Source organism: Furipterus horrens, unplaced genomic scaffold (assembly GCF_987537825.1).
Source record: "Furipterus horrens unplaced genomic scaffold, mFurHor1.1.pri manual_scaffold_11, whole genome shotgun sequence".
Lineage (NCBI taxonomy): Eukaryota > Metazoa > Chordata > Mammalia > Chiroptera > Furipteridae > Furipterus > Furipterus horrens.
This window is the reverse complement of record NW_028327181.1, coordinates 10,301,907-10,321,029: the sequence shown is the minus strand read 5'-3', so window position 1 is coordinate 10,321,029 and position 19,123 is coordinate 10,301,907. Positions and strand designations below refer to the sequence as shown.

General features: G+C 41.0%; 1 protein-coding gene and 1 pseudogene across 2 annotated transcripts in view; one reads left to right on the top strand and one right to left on the bottom strand.

Moving 5' to 3' along the window:
* Positions 1–16,016, bottom strand: part of RNF10 (ring finger protein 10) — a 30,933-nt gene extending 14,917 nt beyond the window's left edge. Inside the window, exons 1-3 of one of the 2 annotated variants that reach the window (XM_090257878.1) lie at positions 15,805–16,016; positions 5,551–5,747; positions 640–839 (exon numbers count right to left, since the gene is read on the bottom strand). In XM_090257878.1, coding sequence (XP_090114004.1) covers positions 640–839; positions 5,551–5,747; positions 15,805–15,961 — 554 coding nt within the window. In that variant the 5' untranslated portion in view covers positions 15,962–16,016. The remainder of the gene's footprint in view (positions 1–639; positions 840–5,550; positions 5,748–15,804) is intronic. The other variant, XM_090257879.1, reaches the window with a different exon arrangement.
* Positions 16,017–16,035: 19 nt separating this feature from the next.
* On the top strand, positions 16,036–18,011 carry LOC149996906 (small ribosomal subunit protein eS7 pseudogene; annotated as a pseudogene).
* The last annotated feature ends 1,112 nt before the right edge of the window (positions 18,012–19,123 follow it).

Genomic DNA, 19,123 nt, shown 5'->3' with positions numbered 1-19,123 from the left:
CATCACTTGGAATAGAAAGGCAGACGACGTGCTTCCCAGACAAGGTGAAGCTAAAAGAGCTCATCATCACCAAGCCATTATTATATGAAATGTCAAAGGGACTTACTTAAGAAAAAGAAGATCAAAACTATGAACACCAAAATGACAACAAACTCATAACTATCAACTGAATCTAAAAAATAAAAACAAAAACCAACTAAGCAAACTAGAATAGGAACAGAATCATAGGTATGGGGATCATTTGGAGGGTTATCAGCTGGGAGGGGGAAGGGGGAGAAATGGGGAAATGGTGCAGGGACTAAGAAGCATAATCGATTGGTACAAAATAGACAGGGGGATGTTAAGAATGATATAGGAAATGGTGAAGCCAAAGAATTTATATGCACGACCCATGGACATGAACTAAGGGGGGTGGGATTGCTGGAGGGAAGGGGGGTACTGGGAAGAGGGGAGCAAAGGGGAAAAAATTGGTACTGTAACAACATAATCAATAAAATATACTATAAAAAAATTTAAAAAACGCAAAGAAACAAAAAATCTCCCTTTCTGCCCCTCTCCTACAGTTTAAAAGAAGTTTCTTCTCAGCCTAACTGCTCAGAGGCTCAATTCCACTTTCCTCCTACGAGTAGCCATACTCACTTGGCCTGTAAAAAGAGTTCCTTGTTGAAGGGCTTATGCCCCCACTTGTTTCTTTTTCCCCAGCTGCCATGTCCACTGCCTTCATAGTGACCCGCCTGGCCTCGGGGTTCAAAAGTGAAATTCAGCAAGTGGTTCAGATTGATCTTCTTTGGACCAGAAAACTGGGCAGGGCTAAACTCTGCCCGTTGAGCCTCTGCTACCTACAGAAAATGAAAATGAGTATTTCGATTAGGATGAAACTTACTCATTTATAGCAGAAACTAGCACAACCCGTCCTTCTATGACTTAAATAAACATAGGCTTGAAGTACACAATCTTTCTAGGAGGTGGTAATCAAAAGTCTACCCAAGATCTAAATGGAAGTGGAGTAGGGAAAAAACATACAATTACTTAAACAGTTTAATCTGCCCTGCTAAGTGGCAATTAACCATTAGATGACAAAATAAATACCTCTAGCTATCTTTAAATACAAAGATTTACTTACTGGATTTATCTTTCAGCAGTCCCACAGGACTCTTACACCTTCCTTCTTGTTAATTACTTGTTCTCTGGTTTGTTTCTGGCAAAAGCAAGTCTGTGGAACTACACTCTGGAGGCAGCTTGCAGGCAGCTGCTACCTGCCATAGGCTTGGGGATCCTGCCAGAGGCCTCCTAAGACACACACTGCTCTTCATTGTTAATTAAAACTGACAGAACCAGAACATGTAGGCAGACTAGGTCTGTGTCCAGAAATAAACCCAATCTGCAGATTCAGAAATAGTTTAGAATCGGGCAAGAAACAACATGAGAAATACCACTGCATACAGATGGAAGAAATCCTTGGGGGGGGCTTTTTCAGTCCTCTTAATATTCCCAAAGCGAAGTGGTACAGATACCTGCTATAAGTCAGCTAGTGCATTTTCTAATCCCACTTTCCCATTTAGTGTCATAAACATTTTGCCATGTCACTAAATATCAGTATACAGTCACTTTAAATGGCTATATATCATCACATTATACGGGAATACTAGAAGGCCCGAGCGTAGGACACAGGTTGTGCTCACCTTTTCCACCATGTAACACAATAATGCTGCAATAAACACACTTTTGGATAGACTTTTGTGCACAAATATTTGGGCACCTACAATTATTTCTTTTGACTATATAGTAGGAATTAATGCCTCAAAGAAAATGCAAATTTAAGGCTTTTGCTGCTTAATCAAATTTGGAGATTTGTAGGCAGCACTTGCACATGTGATAAAGACTCTAAAGGATAAAAAAGGGCAACAGATACCTTCTATACCAGGGGCATTCTATGCATATATTCTATGTATATAGAATCATAGTATATGACCTTTATGATTAAATACAGTGACATACCATACAGTCAGGCCATTTCCTTTTATTTAACAATAACTAAACTAGGAAGCCCAAGACTTCCAATATCTCTCATCTCTCATCCTTGGATTCTCATTTCCATACAGCTCTGCTAACCCCGAACCAGGTTTTCCACTCCCAATGCCCAAAACTTAAGTAACAGTTTGTGTTCCCTGAACAAAATTCTCCCCATTCCCAACTTCCTATCTTCACCTTGTTATCACAGCCGGCCCACTGTCACTCCCTGATTATCCTTCCAACATGCTAACTTCTCAGTTCCTTGACCTCCTTTCCTCCAATCAGCCTGCCCTCTCCCCTCCCGTGGCATACTGTCTTGGGATGTGCTAGCCTATAGCAGCCGCTACTAGCCAGATGTGGCTGCTGAGTACTTGAAATGTGACCAGTGTTACACTGTGAAATAGCATTTTAGCTACACTGGGTTAAATATATTAAAGTTAATTTCACCAGTTTCTTTATTTTTGTAATGTGGCAACTAGAAAATTTTCAGTTATACATGTGACTTGCATTTCTATCAGATGACACTGTCCTATAGTCTACACCATGCTGGTAACAACTATACCTCTTCTATCATCTTTAATTTGAACACCTTATAGCCAACCAGCAACTCCTTTTCAGGACTGTTCCCTTTAGTCCTGATACCAACAATTCTTCACTGGGATCTTCAAGCCAGTGGTCCAACCCCCCAAACTTTCTTTCCTCATTTGCCTTAGATCCTACGATCCAGTGCCTACTCCCCATCAATCGGTTGGAGCGTTGTCGCAATACACCAAGGATGTGGGTTTGAGCCCTGGTCAGGGTGCATACAAGAATCAACCAATGAGCGCATAAATAAGTGGAACAACAAATCGATGCTTTTCTCTCTCCCCCTCTCTCTCAAATCAATAAATAAAATTTTAAAAGATTTTATTTATTCTTAGAGAGAGGGGGAGAGAGAAAAGAGGACGAGAACATCAATGTGTGAGAGAAACATCTATCGGTATGCCTCTTGTACATGCCCCAACCGGGACTGGTCCTGCCACCCAAGCACGTGCCCTGATCAGGAATCAAATCAACCTTTTGCTTTGTGGGACAATGCCCAACCAACTGTGCTACACCGTCAGGGAAATAAATAATTTTTTTAAATAAATAAATAAAATGTAAAAAAACTGTTCTTTAAAAAAGGAAAGGTAGAATAATACAACCACCTCACACTGACCAGCCTCCCTAGAGCAGATCCTTATGCTGCCTAGCAGTCACACAATACAATCCCATTACACGTCTGTATTTCATTAATTCCCCCAGTCACCCAGAAAGCTCCATTCTCAGGCTTCCAAACCTGCTGTCTCAGCTCAACTTATCCATTTCACTGAGACAATAAGAACAATCAGAAAAGAACCCCTACACCCTCCTACCAGAACTCCGCCTTCCTCTTTTTACTGAGGATGAACTGGCAAAGCTCCTGTCTAAGCCAACTCCTACCTGGGCACCAGATCCCAGCTCCTCAGGAACTCGAGGATGCTGTCCTCCCCCTTGCTCTGCATCACATTTTCCCTCTCACCCGAACAACCCCTCTAGCAGATATGCTTTAATTTCTCCAACCTTAAAATCTTTCTTGACCTCACATTCCCCTCAAGCTACTGCCTCACCTCTGCTCCCCTTTAGAGCAAAACCACTGAAAGTACTGCCTAAACTGGCCATTTCTTCTTCCCATCCTCCCATTGTCCGTAAATCTATGCCCATCAAATTTTGTCCTCACCATGCCACCAAAGCAGCTCAAGGCCAAAAACCTACCTTCACATTTTCAAATATAATGGTCAACATTTAGTCCTCATCTTCCTCAGCCTATCAGCATTACAAAACAAAATTGATCACTTTCTCCAAACGGCTTTCAGTTCTCTTCCTCCCTTTCTGCTGGTTCCTTATCATTCTGACTCAGGGCTCAGTCCTCGAATCCATTCATTTTTTTTGCAACACTCACTTCCCTAAAGACCTCACTTAGTTCCACAGCTGCAAACATCAACCGCATGCAGACAGCCCTCTAGCCTGGGTCTCCTGCTCCTACTCCATACTCTGTTAACAACCTTACTCTATGTAAGAGATGCAACAGGGATTTCAATGCAAATACTTTTCCATACTGAAGTGCTTTATCTCAACCCCTGCCCCCAAAACCCTGTACTCCTCTTGAAATCTTCCCCATTTCAGCAAGTGATACTTGAATTGGGCTCCTGTCGAAACACTAGTCATTCCTTTATCTATTCAGACCCCACATCTAATATATTAAAATATCTGATCACCTCTCACCACCATCAATCTGTTTCAAAGATCCATTGCTCCTCAATAGTCTTCCTGCTTCCGCTCTCCCCTTTAAAACTTCAGATCATACAAAAGAAGGAAAAAACAAACAGAAAAGGAAAACAAACAAAAACTCCAAGTCAGATTACCTTACTTCTCATCTTAAACTCCACAATAGCTTCCCATCTCTCTGAACAAAAGCCAAAGTCCTCATGGGCCCATGTGATCTGACCTCTTTCCAATTATTTGGCTTCATTTCCTACTTCTCCATTCATGGTAGCTACTTGCTTTACCTCAAAAATACACCAAAACAAAAAAAACAAAAAAAAAGTACCACCTCTGCTCCCTTGCACTTGTTATTCCTCCTGCCTAAGACACTCTTCTGCTGCTTCATTCAGCAGTTTAATCAAAATTCACCTCCACAGGCTTTCCTCAGCCACCTTCCAAAGCTGTATTCCTTGCTACTCTCTATTCCTTCACCTATCGGTCTACTTTTTTTTAACTCAATAAGCACTTATCATCAAATTTATTATACAATGGTTTATTTAATGTCTCCCCAAACTATTACAATATAAGCTCCTGAAAGGCAATGTTCTACTCAATGTTGTATTCCAGACTTCTAAATGGTATGTGGTGCACAGCAGGCAGAGTAAATTTCTGGCGAACGAATGAATTCTTCCATGAGAGCATCTGTTAAATCTGTCCTATTCTACGACGGTTACATAGTATGGAACATTCAAACAGCAGGGTATCTTACTTAACCAGACCCCTGGCAATGGCACTGAGGTTTCCTAAATTTTGTAACTACAAACAATGCCCTTATAGAAGGTTACCTAAAAAACTCCTAAAATCAGAGTATCTGTGACAAAAAGTAGGGCATTTTACATTTTGCTATATACTATAGGGCAAATGTCATTAATTGTCACTTTATTACCTAAATATTCCAAGGACAACCTATAATTCTAGAGGAAAAATAGGAGTATACAAATTAAGGTACCCCAAATTTGTTATAATTTCTCACAATTTATGACTGTTTTATCTTCTTCCTTCAAGGAAATTTGCATAACCTTCAAGGGAATAAAGGAAGCAAAGTTCCAAACCTAGTTAATCCTCAACTATTCAAGGCTGCTTTGGTTATTTACAATTCCACCTCTTGCACCCCGCCACCCTCCCCAACTACTGATAAAAAGGGGGGGGGGTAGCGGGGGCAGGGATTAGACCTCATGCTTATGCTCTACAAAGAACATTTCTGAAATTTCATACCTCATCTCGTCTTCCACCATTAAAAGAAGAGCTAAAGAGTTTGCTGCTGCCGCCGCCCCTTTGAGGAGGCATCTTATTAAAAATTTTGCTTTTCTGTGAATTGGAGCGACGGGACTGGTTGCTAAAATTTTCATTTTTAGGGCAGGAAGGTTCACGTTTGCGATTGTAACGCTTGGATCCACTTGAGTTTTTTCCATCTGAAAGCAAGAAACACAAAAGAGTTAGTTGAGAAATGATATATATACTTGGTCAATTGCTCTCCACTTCCCAACAAAACTGTGTTTAAAAAAGGGTAAATGGGAGCTGCTCTGTCCATGGAGTAGCCACTCTGTCTCACTGCTTCACTAATGAACTCTTTTTTAACTTCAGTAAACACTAAAAAAGGTGGGTAGTGGTAAATGGACCCTTCCACAACCTCCAAGAATCTGGCTTTGGGCCAAAGCATTAGCGTTTTGTGTAAAACATCACATAGTAAAGGTGGCATTTTTATTTTGTTTTGTGTCTTAACAAGGAATCCAAAGGGTCCCTCCCTAAGGATAACTACTATATAGATCGAACCACACAGAGTTGCAGTTCATGTATTCCAGTTTTACAGAGCTCTTGTAAGAGCCCATGCAATCTGATAGAAAAAGGAATAGCCTATGTATATTAGGGAAAAGTACTTTATCTGAAGGCAGAAGACATATTTCCCTAAATTACTACAACATATAGCTAGATTCTATACTGCAACAGCTTAGCCTAGGCCCTAGCAGATACATTCAAGAGGCATAAAAGCAGAACAATATTTACTTATGTTCTAGAGGCCAAACTGAGAAGCGATTAAATTCAAAAAAAGAAGTTGAGCTCTAAGAGTATGTTCTTAGACAGCCTGAGTTATACCTTTTTAAAAGATATTTCTAGACTGGTAATACCTCTTGGACAGTGAATAAAAACTTTATTCCGTACACTTTATCCTCTCTGTGAATTCTTTCAGAGCCTACATCACTGACCACCCTAACATCTTGGTGGCGCATACGGGGACATTCTCTATTTCTCCCTCTCCTCCAGCCTCCTGAGGGAGCAGTGAGCAGCAGAAGCTTTACGCAGACTAACCCCCTAACAATGTCTCTGTGAGGTCTGCAGAGAGGATGCTAATCCTTCCCTGAATCTCTGGACTCTGTAGACAGCCTCCTCCTCACCCATCTTCATGGCCAGCGACTGATACAAGAAAACTTGTTTTTCCCTAGAACAATGTGTGAATTACACCCTCATAAGCAATACTGAAACATTTATATTTTTCTCCATACCTAAATCCCTCCAGAAATCGGCAACTCTTAATGAAGTCATGCCTGGACCCTGATGTCACCAGAAAGCCTTAAGGAATTAAGGCTGACTTTCAAAGCCAGTAAGAGCCCCTTGGAGAAATAGCCTGACACCTTGCTTAGTTACATGGTCATGGCAGTCTTTCCACCACTGGAAATTACTGGAAAGCAATAACAGCTCCCTACAGCCACTAGCAGAAGATAACAGTGGAACAGACTGCAGCCTCCCATTACGATGCCCCAAAGCCCAGAGGCCACACAACAGCAAACTCCCCCCGCAACACACTCTTTTTTAATCCAATTATAATCCAATAAAATGTCAAAGCCCCTACCCCCCTCAATGCGGGTGTATCTCTCTGCACCATGCCCCTCTCCTTTCCTGGAGAATGAATAAAAACTTCATTCTCTACAAAACTTTATTCTTCTCCAACTGTAAGATTATATGTTCAATTTTTAAATCCGGAATAATAATTTGCCTTTGCCAGTACTCACAGAGTACTAACCTATCAACAGGGTTTAATTTCCTTTTACAGTACTCTCCATTTTATCCACATGCCACACATCTTCCACAAAATGACAGGTATATAAGATATACTGTCTTCTACCTATTACTCCATGAGCATTTGCATGGATCCATAGTCTTTGGAAGTACGATTAATGATTGTACTCTTGTCTAACATGTACTTATAGAATAATATAACTAATTCTGTATTGCTGTACATTTAGGTGCCTTCAAATTTCTTTGTTAGTTTAATGGAGTACTGGGAACCTCTTTATACAGAGGCCTATATGATTATGTCAAATTCTCAAAGTGGAATTAGCACATCAAATATAACCATTAAAGCCTTTTACACATCCACAAGTTGCTTTCTAGAACCATTATACCAATTTATTTATATCCTAATGATACTATAAAAATGTCTAATTCACTACATTCTTGATCATACTTAAACTAAATCATCAAAATAATGTGTTAAATTTTAATTCCTCTGATGACTAGCAACAAACATTTTTTCAGTCTGTTAACCATCTGTATTTTGTGTAAAGAACTTGTTTGTATTCTTTGCCCCATTTTTTTCTACTGGGGAGCTGAACTTCATAGATTATTTTGTCCCAAATTTAACAAAGAACACTCACCAGACATATTTAACATGTGCCAAAGTTTACCAGCTTTAAAAAAGAGAAAATAAAACCTATCTGGAGAACCATTCACAACTAAGTAACAAAAGGTGAAAGGTCTCCAAATTAGACTTTAGAAGGAAAAAAGACTAATTTATTAACATTCTTGTCCTTTTGCTCACTCCATGTTGTCTTATTTCAACATGGAAATCTAACCAAATCAAATCTGCACACTAATTAAATGGCTTTAAAGCAAAAACTTAAAGAGAGCCCTGGCTGGTGTGGCTCAGTGGATTAAGTGCCAGCCTGCAAACCAAAAAGAGTCACCGGTTTGAGTCCCAGTCAGGGCACACGCCTGGGTTGTGGGCCATGTCCCCCATTGAGAGTGTGCGAGAGGCAACCACACATTGATGTTTCACTCCACTTTCTCCCTCTCTTCTCCTCCTCTCTCTAAAAATAAATAAATAAAATCTTTTTTTTAAAAAAGCATAAAGAGAATGGAAGCTGAGGGACTGTTAATGAAGAAATCCATTTGGCTTACCCTCACACTTGAATGGAGTGGGGGTTTACAAAGTCAAGAGGATTCCGCATTGAGCCTCAGAAATATAAACATTTTTCCCAAAAATATATAGCTTAATCCTGTTTATGTTCAAAATGTAATTAACAGAAACACGTTTCAAGAGGCAACACAGCTAGCTGTTAATGACAATTACCTTTGGGAAATGGAACTATCACCCACTTTTACCAGTTCATAGGAATCACTCAGATAAGCTTTTAAGGGATTCCTGACTCAGGCCCACCCTCTAAGATTCTGACTTCAGTATACAGAACTATTGTTCTACATACTTACTATCTGGATAGTTTTGAAAACTACTAAGCACCTAGAAAAATTATTTCTAGATAAGATGACCAACTTATTTTACAACAGACTAAATAAATCCAAGCTGAAGCATATCTTCAAAGGAAAGGAGATGTGAGCTGATAAACCGCACTCCAGATTTTGAAAGCAATCACCTCACACTCAGTGTGTCAACAACGTGGGATAAATGAAGGGTCTGCCATCTTCTCCAAATTAACCAAACTACAACCTAAGAGACAGGCTAATAGTCATGTGAGATGGCAGCAATGCACACAGAAAATGAATGGTCACTGAAACACTGCCAGGCTAGGTTCACTCCTACCAGTTACCTTTAAATCCCAGTTAGGGTAAGTGACCAGCATTTCATCTGAAGTTAGAATTTATGAAACAGACTTTTATCAAGTTCTTCAGTTAGCAATAGTTAGGGCATCAGTAGTAACAATTAGAAAGTGAGACTCCAGATCTCATACAAATTTTGCCTTGCCTTCAACCCATGGAATTCATTTATAAGATCTCAAATACATACGAAATTCAGAGGGACACAGGATCCCAGCTAACTTTACCAAGAGAACAAATGAGGTCTTATGAAGAGAAGAGGCATATACAGAAAACACATATTCCCCAAGCCCCATTACCGAAGACTGTTTCAGATGATGCTGCATTTGACCCTGATGCTTTTAAGACAAGCAACTAATAGTCTGCATAAATTTAAGTAGAGTCGGATTCTACACTTTGAGGGCTCAAGAAAGTAAAGTTGGAACTCAGCAGGAGAATTGTTTTCATTTTAGTCACTTATTACCACACTGGCAAGGAAACGGTTTCATAATGCTTACAGGACTGCTCTCTGATGAATAGAGAAGTGCCTTTTCTAAAACAGATTACAACTGACCACATATGGATTCATGATTTTAGATACTAAAATAAACTCCCTCATCTTATCTTCCACTTACCCAAAGGCATCAAATGAGACATCTAAAGTGAGAGGCTGGACCCTGGCTAGGTAGCTCAGTTGGTTAGAGCATCATCCCAGTATGCCAAGGTTGCAGGTTCAATCCCCAATCAGGGCATATACAAGAGAGGTTCAATCCCCAATCAGGGCATATACAAGAGTCAACCAATGAATTCATAAAAAGCTGGAACAACAAAGTGGTATTTCGCTCTCCCTCTCCCTGTCTCCCTCTGAAATCAATTAATTCTTTTTAAAGTTTTAATATTAAAAAATAGTGAGAAATTGGCTCTTATCTCTACACCCAGGCAACAGGCAGTTAAAGATTGAAAGCGCAGTCAGGCCTGGGACCCAGAGATAAAATTCAGAGTACTGTTTTTGAATCATTTTACAGACAACTTGCTAGGATATACATGTGAATAACATAGGGGTAAAATTCGTCCTCCTTTCTCTTACAGGAGATAGCAATGAGATGATCTGATTTAAATTTCGGAAAGCAGGCAAGAAAGTCAAGTTCCTAGGAGAAGCATATTCTCTGTTGAAAATTTTAAATTTCAAAGTGGTGGTTTCTAAATTCTGGCTACACAACAGAATAACTTGCAGAGACTTTTAAAGCTGTGGATGTCAGGGCCCAAGGGCCAAACCCAGACCGAAAGAATCACTAGGGAAGGGCCTCACATATTACTAATTTTAGAAAAGGTCCTCAGGAAATTCTAATGCACAGCCAGAGCTGAGAACAACTAACTGCCAAGAACTACTGTCAAGACATACAGTGATCCCTCACGTATCGCGGGTATTACATTCCAGAGCCCCCCACCCCGCGATAGGTGAAAATCCGCGAAGTAGGAACCTTATATTTATTTTAGTATTTATATATATTTTAAGGCTTTATAAACCCTTCCCACACACTTATAAACCGTTCCCAGCCCCTTATTAACTTTTCCCACTCCCTTGTTAACCTTTTCCACACTTTTATAAATACTATTTATGTTCTTAAACATATTCTACACTCTTAAACCTACATAACTTTAACACCATATGTATACAATACCGCAAAATCCCGCGACATAGCGAAAAATCTGCAATAAATAATTAAATATATTTTTAAAAACCCCGCGATACAGTAAGGCCATGATAAGTGAACCGCGATATAGAGAGGGACTACTGTATTCCCAAAAGGACAAGACCACCAGTTAGTTAAATGGCTCAAATCCAGAACTCAGGATCCCAGAATCAAGAGACTTGAGAACTTAATCCAGTGTCTCAGTTATTCCACATTTCCCTAATAGAAAGGTCTCTACCAAATAAGTCGGCATATCTCTTCCCTCCATTATCAAATTAAAGGCCATATATTTTTCCGTTAAATAATTTGGCATCATCATTATTTCTAGCTCTAGAGCTGACAAGTTGGCACGGCCTAGAGGCCAGAAGATCAGTCCGGAAGTTTCTACTGCTGATTCATGCTGTAATCACAAGCAAGTTGCTTACCCATCCTACAGAGGTGGTTGACAAGCACATCCGGAGGGGCAATATATGGCCTCACTACAGAATGAACTGACAACAAATTGAATCCAGCTGAAATCAGTAATTATGAATGAAAGGAAGAGAGTGGTGATATCAGGAATGATATATGTGCCAGTAAATTACCTGCTTGCTAAGTGAATTTATACAAAGTACATTTATAAATATCACCTAGAACTTCTTAAGAATTCACTTGGGACAAATCACTCTAACCCCTCTAAGCTTTTGTTTTCTTGCCTTTTAAGTAGGGCTAATCCTCTACTTTCCCTCCTCACAAGGTCATGAGGATTAAGAGAAATCTACTGTGAAATGCCTACCACAGTGCTTGGCACACAGTTGCCATTATTATTTGAAGGCCTGTTATTAATAAACCTAAATCAATCCAGTCAAGAACATCCACTAGATTTCCAACAAAGCCATATACACGAAGGACTCCAGCAAACAGGCCCAGAAATTCTCATAACTTCTCCAAGTGGTTTTTATTGACAGATTCAAGTCACCTCCATTTTCAAAGCCATCAAAAACCTCCAAGTTTCAGCCCTTGCTGGTGTAGCTCAATGGATTGAGCGGACTGCAAACCAAAAAGCTGCCAGTTTCATTCCCAGTCAGGGCACATGCCTGGGTTGCAGGCCACATCCCTGGTCGGGGCGCATGTGAGAGGCAGCCAACTGACGTTGCTCTCTCACATTGATGTCTCTCTCCCTCTCTATCTCCCTCCCTTCCCTTCTCTCTGAAGATAAATAAAATCTTTTGAAAATCCCCCAGGTCCATTTACAGCTCAGAGGCACTCTTCGAGATTACCACTTGTAACCTGGCTTCGGTACCGGAATAACAGGAAGAGTGTCAGGACAGTGCTTCCTATCACCAGCCTCAAAATAACTACTTCGTAATACCTGACCTTCCCCTAACCTCCCTGGCAGTACCCTTCTCCAGCCAGCGGGATGGGGCAAGAGCCTGGATCCTTTCCAGGGTTCACTGTTTGCACATAAACTACCAAGCCTCTCCATTGCCTCTTTTTACTTTCACTGACATTATTAATTGGCTTTTCCCAAACCTCTGGGATTCCTGGGATATTCACTGTTAAACATTCTTAGAACTGCATCCTAACCCTAGCAGAACAATGCTGTTGGAATATATCCAAGAAAGGGAATGTTATGTAAAATGTTTGAAGCAATTAGCCAACAGAAAGAAACTGTGGTATGCCAGCCTGACGGGAAAGATCAAATAAATACCAGTAGCCAAATTTACCTATTTCCTGTGTGCATGAAGAACAAACTGAAGCCAGCCACAGGAACAAAGACTCAAGTATATTAATCATGTAACTAGGAAGCAAGTGGCCATTTATGACACACATGGTTTAAAGAATAGAAACCAGAGGTTCTTTCTTCACATGAGGTAGGGAAAGGAGGGGGAAAGAAAATTAACTATTAAGAAATTGGAAAACTCTTTAAAAACAAAAAGGAAAATTCTTGTTACTTTGACAACAGAAAGGCCAGTTAAGGCTTTTCAACTTACCCTTCCTGTTCTTCAACTCAGTACTCTGAAACTCAAGAGGTCATTTCAACAATTTCCAGCAGAATCAAGTACATCAAAAGTTGAGTCAGCTTTTGAGAAACCTTTTTGTGGAATTAGGCTGAATTTGAGTCTACCCTTTTGTTACAGCAACCATCTAGGAGTTACTAGAGATGTCCCGAATGCTATCTGTTGTGGCAGCGCTGGTCTTAGCTTGATGTTCTGAAGGCAACATATGCTACCTTTCATTTCAAACTTAAAAATTAGCCAATATCCAGCCCTGGCTGGTGTGGCTCAGTGGATTGAGTGCTGGCCTGCAAACCAAAAGGTCACTGGTTCAATTCCCAATCAGGGCACATGCCTGGGTTACTGGCCAGGTTCCCAGTTGGGGGCCTGCAAGAGGGAACCAGATGCTGTTTCTCTCCCTCTTTTCCTCCCTCCCTTCCCATCTCTCTAAAAATAAATACAATCTTTTTTTTTTTTAATTAGCCAATATCCAGAGTTTCCTAAGCCATTTTCAATCTTTTCCTACTCCACCTTAGAATTTGTGCCTAAATACAAGCAGTGGATTATGAATGAAGAACTCTGTATTTAACTACAAACCTTCCTTTTTGCTAAGGGAAAATACAGAGCAGTAGTCAGAAAAGTAGGCACTGGTAATGGCAACTACAGCCAAGCTTTCTAACAAACACATTAAACAAAAATTAATGATACCAGAGGGCAGGCACACTGGTGTATTTCATATATCCTAGGAAAAAGTCCTTTACATGAGTTTTTATTTTCTTCCTCAGAACCTTTCAATTAAGAAGGTCAAGTTTTTTAAGAGTGCTTCACAGTATTTAATTGTTAAAAAAAAACAAAAAAACAAAAACAGAAGACCAGAAGTTGGCGGGGACTGACTGTGGGAGCCGGGGTCAGTGGGCAGGGTAGCGGAGAGCAATGGGGAGAAAAATTGGGACAACAAAAAAACAAACCGGAAGTCACTTTAGTCAAAACGAACCCAACAATTAGTACTTACTTATTCTATACATGTCTGTTAGAAATGTTAACACTGACAAATATTTGCTTTGGTCACACTACACCGGAATTCTACATCATCCAGTGGGGTAATCGAAGTTAGTTCCGCCAATTAACATATTCAAAGTAGTCAGGAACAATGAGTAAAATGCCTTAAGTACCTTAGTTTTGCTCTTCTTTTTTTTTTACTGTTTTGGGGTTGCAAACTTTCACCTACTGCCTCACTAAAATCTAATCTTTGCCCTGGCTGGTGTGGCTCAGTGGATTGAGCGCTGGCCTAAGAACCGAAAGGTCCTCAGTTCAATTCCCCGTCAGGGCACATGCCTGGGTTGTGGGACAGGTCCCCAGTGGGGGCGTGCGAGAGGCAACCAGTCCATGTTTCTCTCACACATCAATGTTTCTTTCTCTCCCCTCTCCTTCTCCCTCCTTCCCCCCCTCTCTCAACACAAATAAATAAAATCTAAATACAAAAAAAATCCCTAAACTTTATGATTTTATATTAATAGCTCGAAGAGGAGCCCCCCCCAAAATAGTTGAGAATTCAGAAAACTGGAGAATCATAATCTTTAACCTTACATCTGGGAATAGTGTTAAAAAGTAAAGTTACCTACACTGATATATTCAGACCACTTTAAACCAATTCCAACACTGGCCAGAAGGACAGGCTACCCCCTATCTCTAAAGAGGTCTGTGGGAAAGCTATACATGTGCAAAACCCCAAAATTAGGCTACACAACACTCCCTAATGTAGCCCGAGAGCCCACTAATCCCTGCTTAGGTATTTAAAGCACTCACTCACTATCTTGACAACTGGTCCCCACCTGAGGTCCATAAGCATTCCCTAGAAGCCCTCAGCACCCCAGGTAAACAAGTTTGCTATATCCAGCAGGTAAACTCTGAACTCAAGTCACCCTTACAGTGTTTTAACCTTAAAAAGTTTCAAAGAGCTGGACTCCAAATGTTCCCCTCTCTGACACACTTTCCCATTCCACTCAAAACATTTTCCTACCACTACTAATACTATAGTCACAATACAAAAGAGCAGAAATTACAACTCCAGACCTGCCAACTCCTAACCTTCTGGCCTTTCAACTTTTTCCTTCTTTGGATGAAAATTCCACCTTGTTGGACAGGTTAGTGGCTGGAGTATCCACAACGGAGGCAAAAGCCTAGCCCAGTACTGGGCACATGGGAAGCCCTCAATAAATGATAGCTAGGATCATCATGGTGATCATAACTTAGTATTCAGTGGCAGGACAACACAAATGACAAAATCTTCCTATAAAAGGACACAAGTGGAGCCTAACACAGGGAAACATTTGTCAGGTACTCTCCTAAGCCCTTCTTAGTTCCTTTGTTTTCTAAGTTAATTTATTTAATTTTCATTATCTCCACCTTTACAGGTAAGGAAGTTCAGATATTCACTAAAGTTCTGGCAAATCTAAAAAAGACTGAATCCAGAGGCTGTGCTCTTAAACGCACCGAATAAAGTTCTCTTCAACAGAGAGAGATGGCTCGGGGGCCAGATTATTAAATATAAGATCTGAGTTTGAAAAGTCTTTGGGCCCCACCCTCCCCTGTTTAAACTTGAACACTACCCAATGCTAATTCAACACTAAAGGGTAAAACAACGTTGTTTTTAGGAGCGTGGACTGATGAGTCAGACAAGTAGGTAGGCCTGTTGTGAGGCACATACTTGCTAGGCGACCTCAGCTTTTCTGAACCTCGGTTTCCTCATCTGCAAAATGGGAAAACGAGTAGCATCTACTTCACCAGCTGTTCATAGAGCACTAGTGCAAGAGTTCACGTAAGCCACTCGGTTCAAAGCTCATTAAAAGTTCATTGTAAATAACAGGAACCATGGAAGAGGGGAGAAAAATAGGAATCCTAGCAGAAAGCAGGCTCCCCCCGGGTGTGACCAGGCCGACAAGGGAGCGAGGATCCGCCCCGCGCCCACTGCCACAGTCGCCCGCCCTTACCGCTCTTGGGTTTAGACTCGCCGGCGGGCCCCGCCGAGGCGGAGCGCGGCGGCTGTTGCCCTTTGCTGCTGCCCGAAGAGGAGGAGGAGCTGCTGGAGCCGCTGTTCTTGTCCATGTCGGAGGCAGTGGCGGCGGCGTTGGGGGAGCTCTGCGGCATCAACTGGGGCCTCGGCGGCGGCAGCGGCGGCGGCGGCGGTCGGAGCGGAGCGGGCGCGGCAGGGACCCAGGCTCATGGCGTTCGGGGCCGGCGGGGGTCGGCGACGGCAGCGGTTCTCGGCCTTCATGGCGACATTTTTCCTTATTTCCTTATTCGCCTTCTCAAACTGGGAAGAGAAGCGGCGAGCGGGGCGCTCGAGCCCGCTGGAGGCAGTGACCGACGGAGAAGGCCGGGGCTCGGAAGTCCGGGCCGGGCCTGGCGGGGCGGAGGCTGCGGGGAACAGGGAGGCGAGGGAGGGTACGCGAGCCCCGCCGGCCGGCCGGACGAACACGCTCTCCCGCCGCGAGGCAGGGGAGAGGGCTGGCTGTCTTGGTGTCGGGGACGGGTGTCTCCGACACAGCGACGGACACTCGCCTCAGGGCCGAGGCCGAGAAGCTCCTGGAATGGCGACGAGTCGCCAAACAGCATCTCTAAGAACCCGGATGGACTATATATAGTGCTGTTGTGGAAGTGAAGCATTCTGGGAAGTGTAGTTTTCAGTCCTCATCCGGGTCTAGTGATTTTTTTTTTTTATTCCCCCCCCCCCCCCCAGCGTGAGGGCCTACGGGATGATAGGACTTGTAGTCCAAGTGTTAGTAATACACTAATAATGTTGTATTGTATAATAATGAAAACTAACAACCCATCCAAACATTATAATACCTGTGGAATTCCTTTATTGATTCATTGTTTAATTTATAATTCTTATACTAGGATTAATATCAATTTATTCATGGTTCTTATTCTATCACCTAATAGTAACTGTAATAGTAACAATTATGGCAAGACCTTACATTTAATATCACTTTACAGTACTTCCTCATACAATACTTCATTTCATTGTTAAGTCATTTATCAGTATAAATCTTTGTTAATATTTTCAGTTCATTAATAATAGTTGTCATTCAGGGCTTATTATTAGCAGGCACTATGCTGCGCAGTTTATATGGATTACCACACTTAATCCTCACAATAATTCAAATGTAAAGACGAGGACACAGTCTTTAAAAGCTTAGGCCATTTACCCACAAACACGTAGCTAATAAGTGATGTTCTCAACTACCTGTGAGATAAGCAGTTCCTCATTTTACAGATATGAACACTAAGACAGAAACTCACATATGTATTTTTGAAATCACATCACATCCATCCTTACTTTGTAAAATTATAAACGATGCCCTTCAACCACAGCAGTTTGAGATTCAAAGGATCACATACACACACTGTTAAAGAGATCAACAAATAATTCTTCTCAGGCTAACCTTAATTAGAAACCTATTATAAGCCAGGTACTGTCCTGAGCACAAGGAATGCCAACTACACTAAAATTAAGGCTTTTAATATACTGTACTCCTAGTTTCCTAAGTTAGTCAAGCAAATAAACTACAGTGGCTAGGCTGGTGCTCACCAGGGAGAAAGCCACGTTCAGTTCGAGCCTCCAGATCATGAAGCCCAATGGGGAGAAGCCAGACGAGTTGAAATCTGGCATTTCTCAGGCTCTCTTTGAGCTGGAAATGGACTCGGGCCCCAAGGCCCAGCTAAGGAAGCTGAATATAATGGCTGTCAAGGAAACTAAAGTTGGTGGTGGTCGGAAAGCTATTATAATCTTTGTTTCCATTACTAAAGTAAAATCTTTCCAGAAAACCCAAGTCCATAGGGAGAAAATACAATAAAGATTAAATCAAAAATAAAATAAAATGAGATGAATTGAAGGGAAAAAAAAGAAAATTCAAATCCAGCTGAACTGGGGGAAAAAAAGTTCAGTGGGAAGCCCGTTGTCTTCATTGCTCAAGAATTGCCTAAGTCAACTCGAAAAAGCCTCTAAAAATAAGCAAAAGCATCCCAGGAGTTGCAAGAGAATCATGGTGACACTGGATGGCAGCCAGCTCATAAAAGTTCATTTGCATAAAGCACTGCAGAACAGGGAACAGAAGGTTGAAAGTTTTTCTAATGTCTGTAAGAGTATAGGGACGAGGATGTTAATTTTGAATTCCCAGAGTTCCAGTTGTAAACAAAAATAACTTAATACTATATCATTCACAAAAAGAAAAGAAAAGAAACTACAATGGAAGACGGTGATAAAGACTATAATAAAGTTAACACAAAATGCTGACCAAAGCAGAAGCTCCAAGAAGTACAAACAGTTGGGTGGGGTAAAAGAGGACTTCCCAGAGGTAGTGTCACCTAAGCTTAGCATAAAAGGATGAGTGGAATTTCAGAAAATATGAACAAATAAATAGACAAAATCCCAGAGTTCCCATAATTGGGCCCCTTTTGGCTCCTTATTAATCATCACATGTTATACAAAACATTAATAAGTATATACAAACCAATCAGTTTCTTGAAATTATCAGTTTTAACAAGGACAAAGGAAATTAGATACTAATCCCATATTTTTAAATGTCCTCAAAATGCCTTCCACCAGTCCTTATCTTGGTTCAACGTTTCCAGTTTTTTCCCCCCACAGATCATACTGAAATGAGAGAATAGCTACTGGAAATTTAATTTGATATTTAGAAGGAAGAGTCTCAAATCCTGAGGTTCATTCTCTCATGTATAACTAGATTTGGAAGCTGTACCAAGATTCCTTGATAAATTTTTATTTCCTTTAACAATGATGTGAGAACTCTGATCACATGAATGAGTCATTCCTTCTATCACTGGTAAAAATAAGACAGGAAAAGAGAAATCCCAGTGCAGCTCTTCCAAAAGAAAGTGGTAGGTGTCTGTCCATCTGTCAGGCTACATTAAACCAGAAAGAAAATTTTCATTTTCAGAATAGTTTTTTAGGTCCTTGGCGCTTTCTCCTTGTGAAATATTTACAGGAAACATACATTTAAAAAGAGAATAAAAGAAGAAACACACAGAAATCCAAGCAAAACTCACCACCTCCATCCTCTTTTGCGCAGGATGGTCTACAATGCATTACCCTTTCTATAAAAATAAAAATAAACAAATAAAACAAAAACAAAAACCGGGAAAATCTGGGGTTGAGGTAAAAGACCCCTGCCATGCCAGATGGAGCTAGAAATATAGCTGTGTGACAGCTGGAGAGGAAGTGTGAGGGGTGATTTGTTCTGATTTACTAAATAGATACCAGGGCTTTCTTTCTCATTTCTTTCC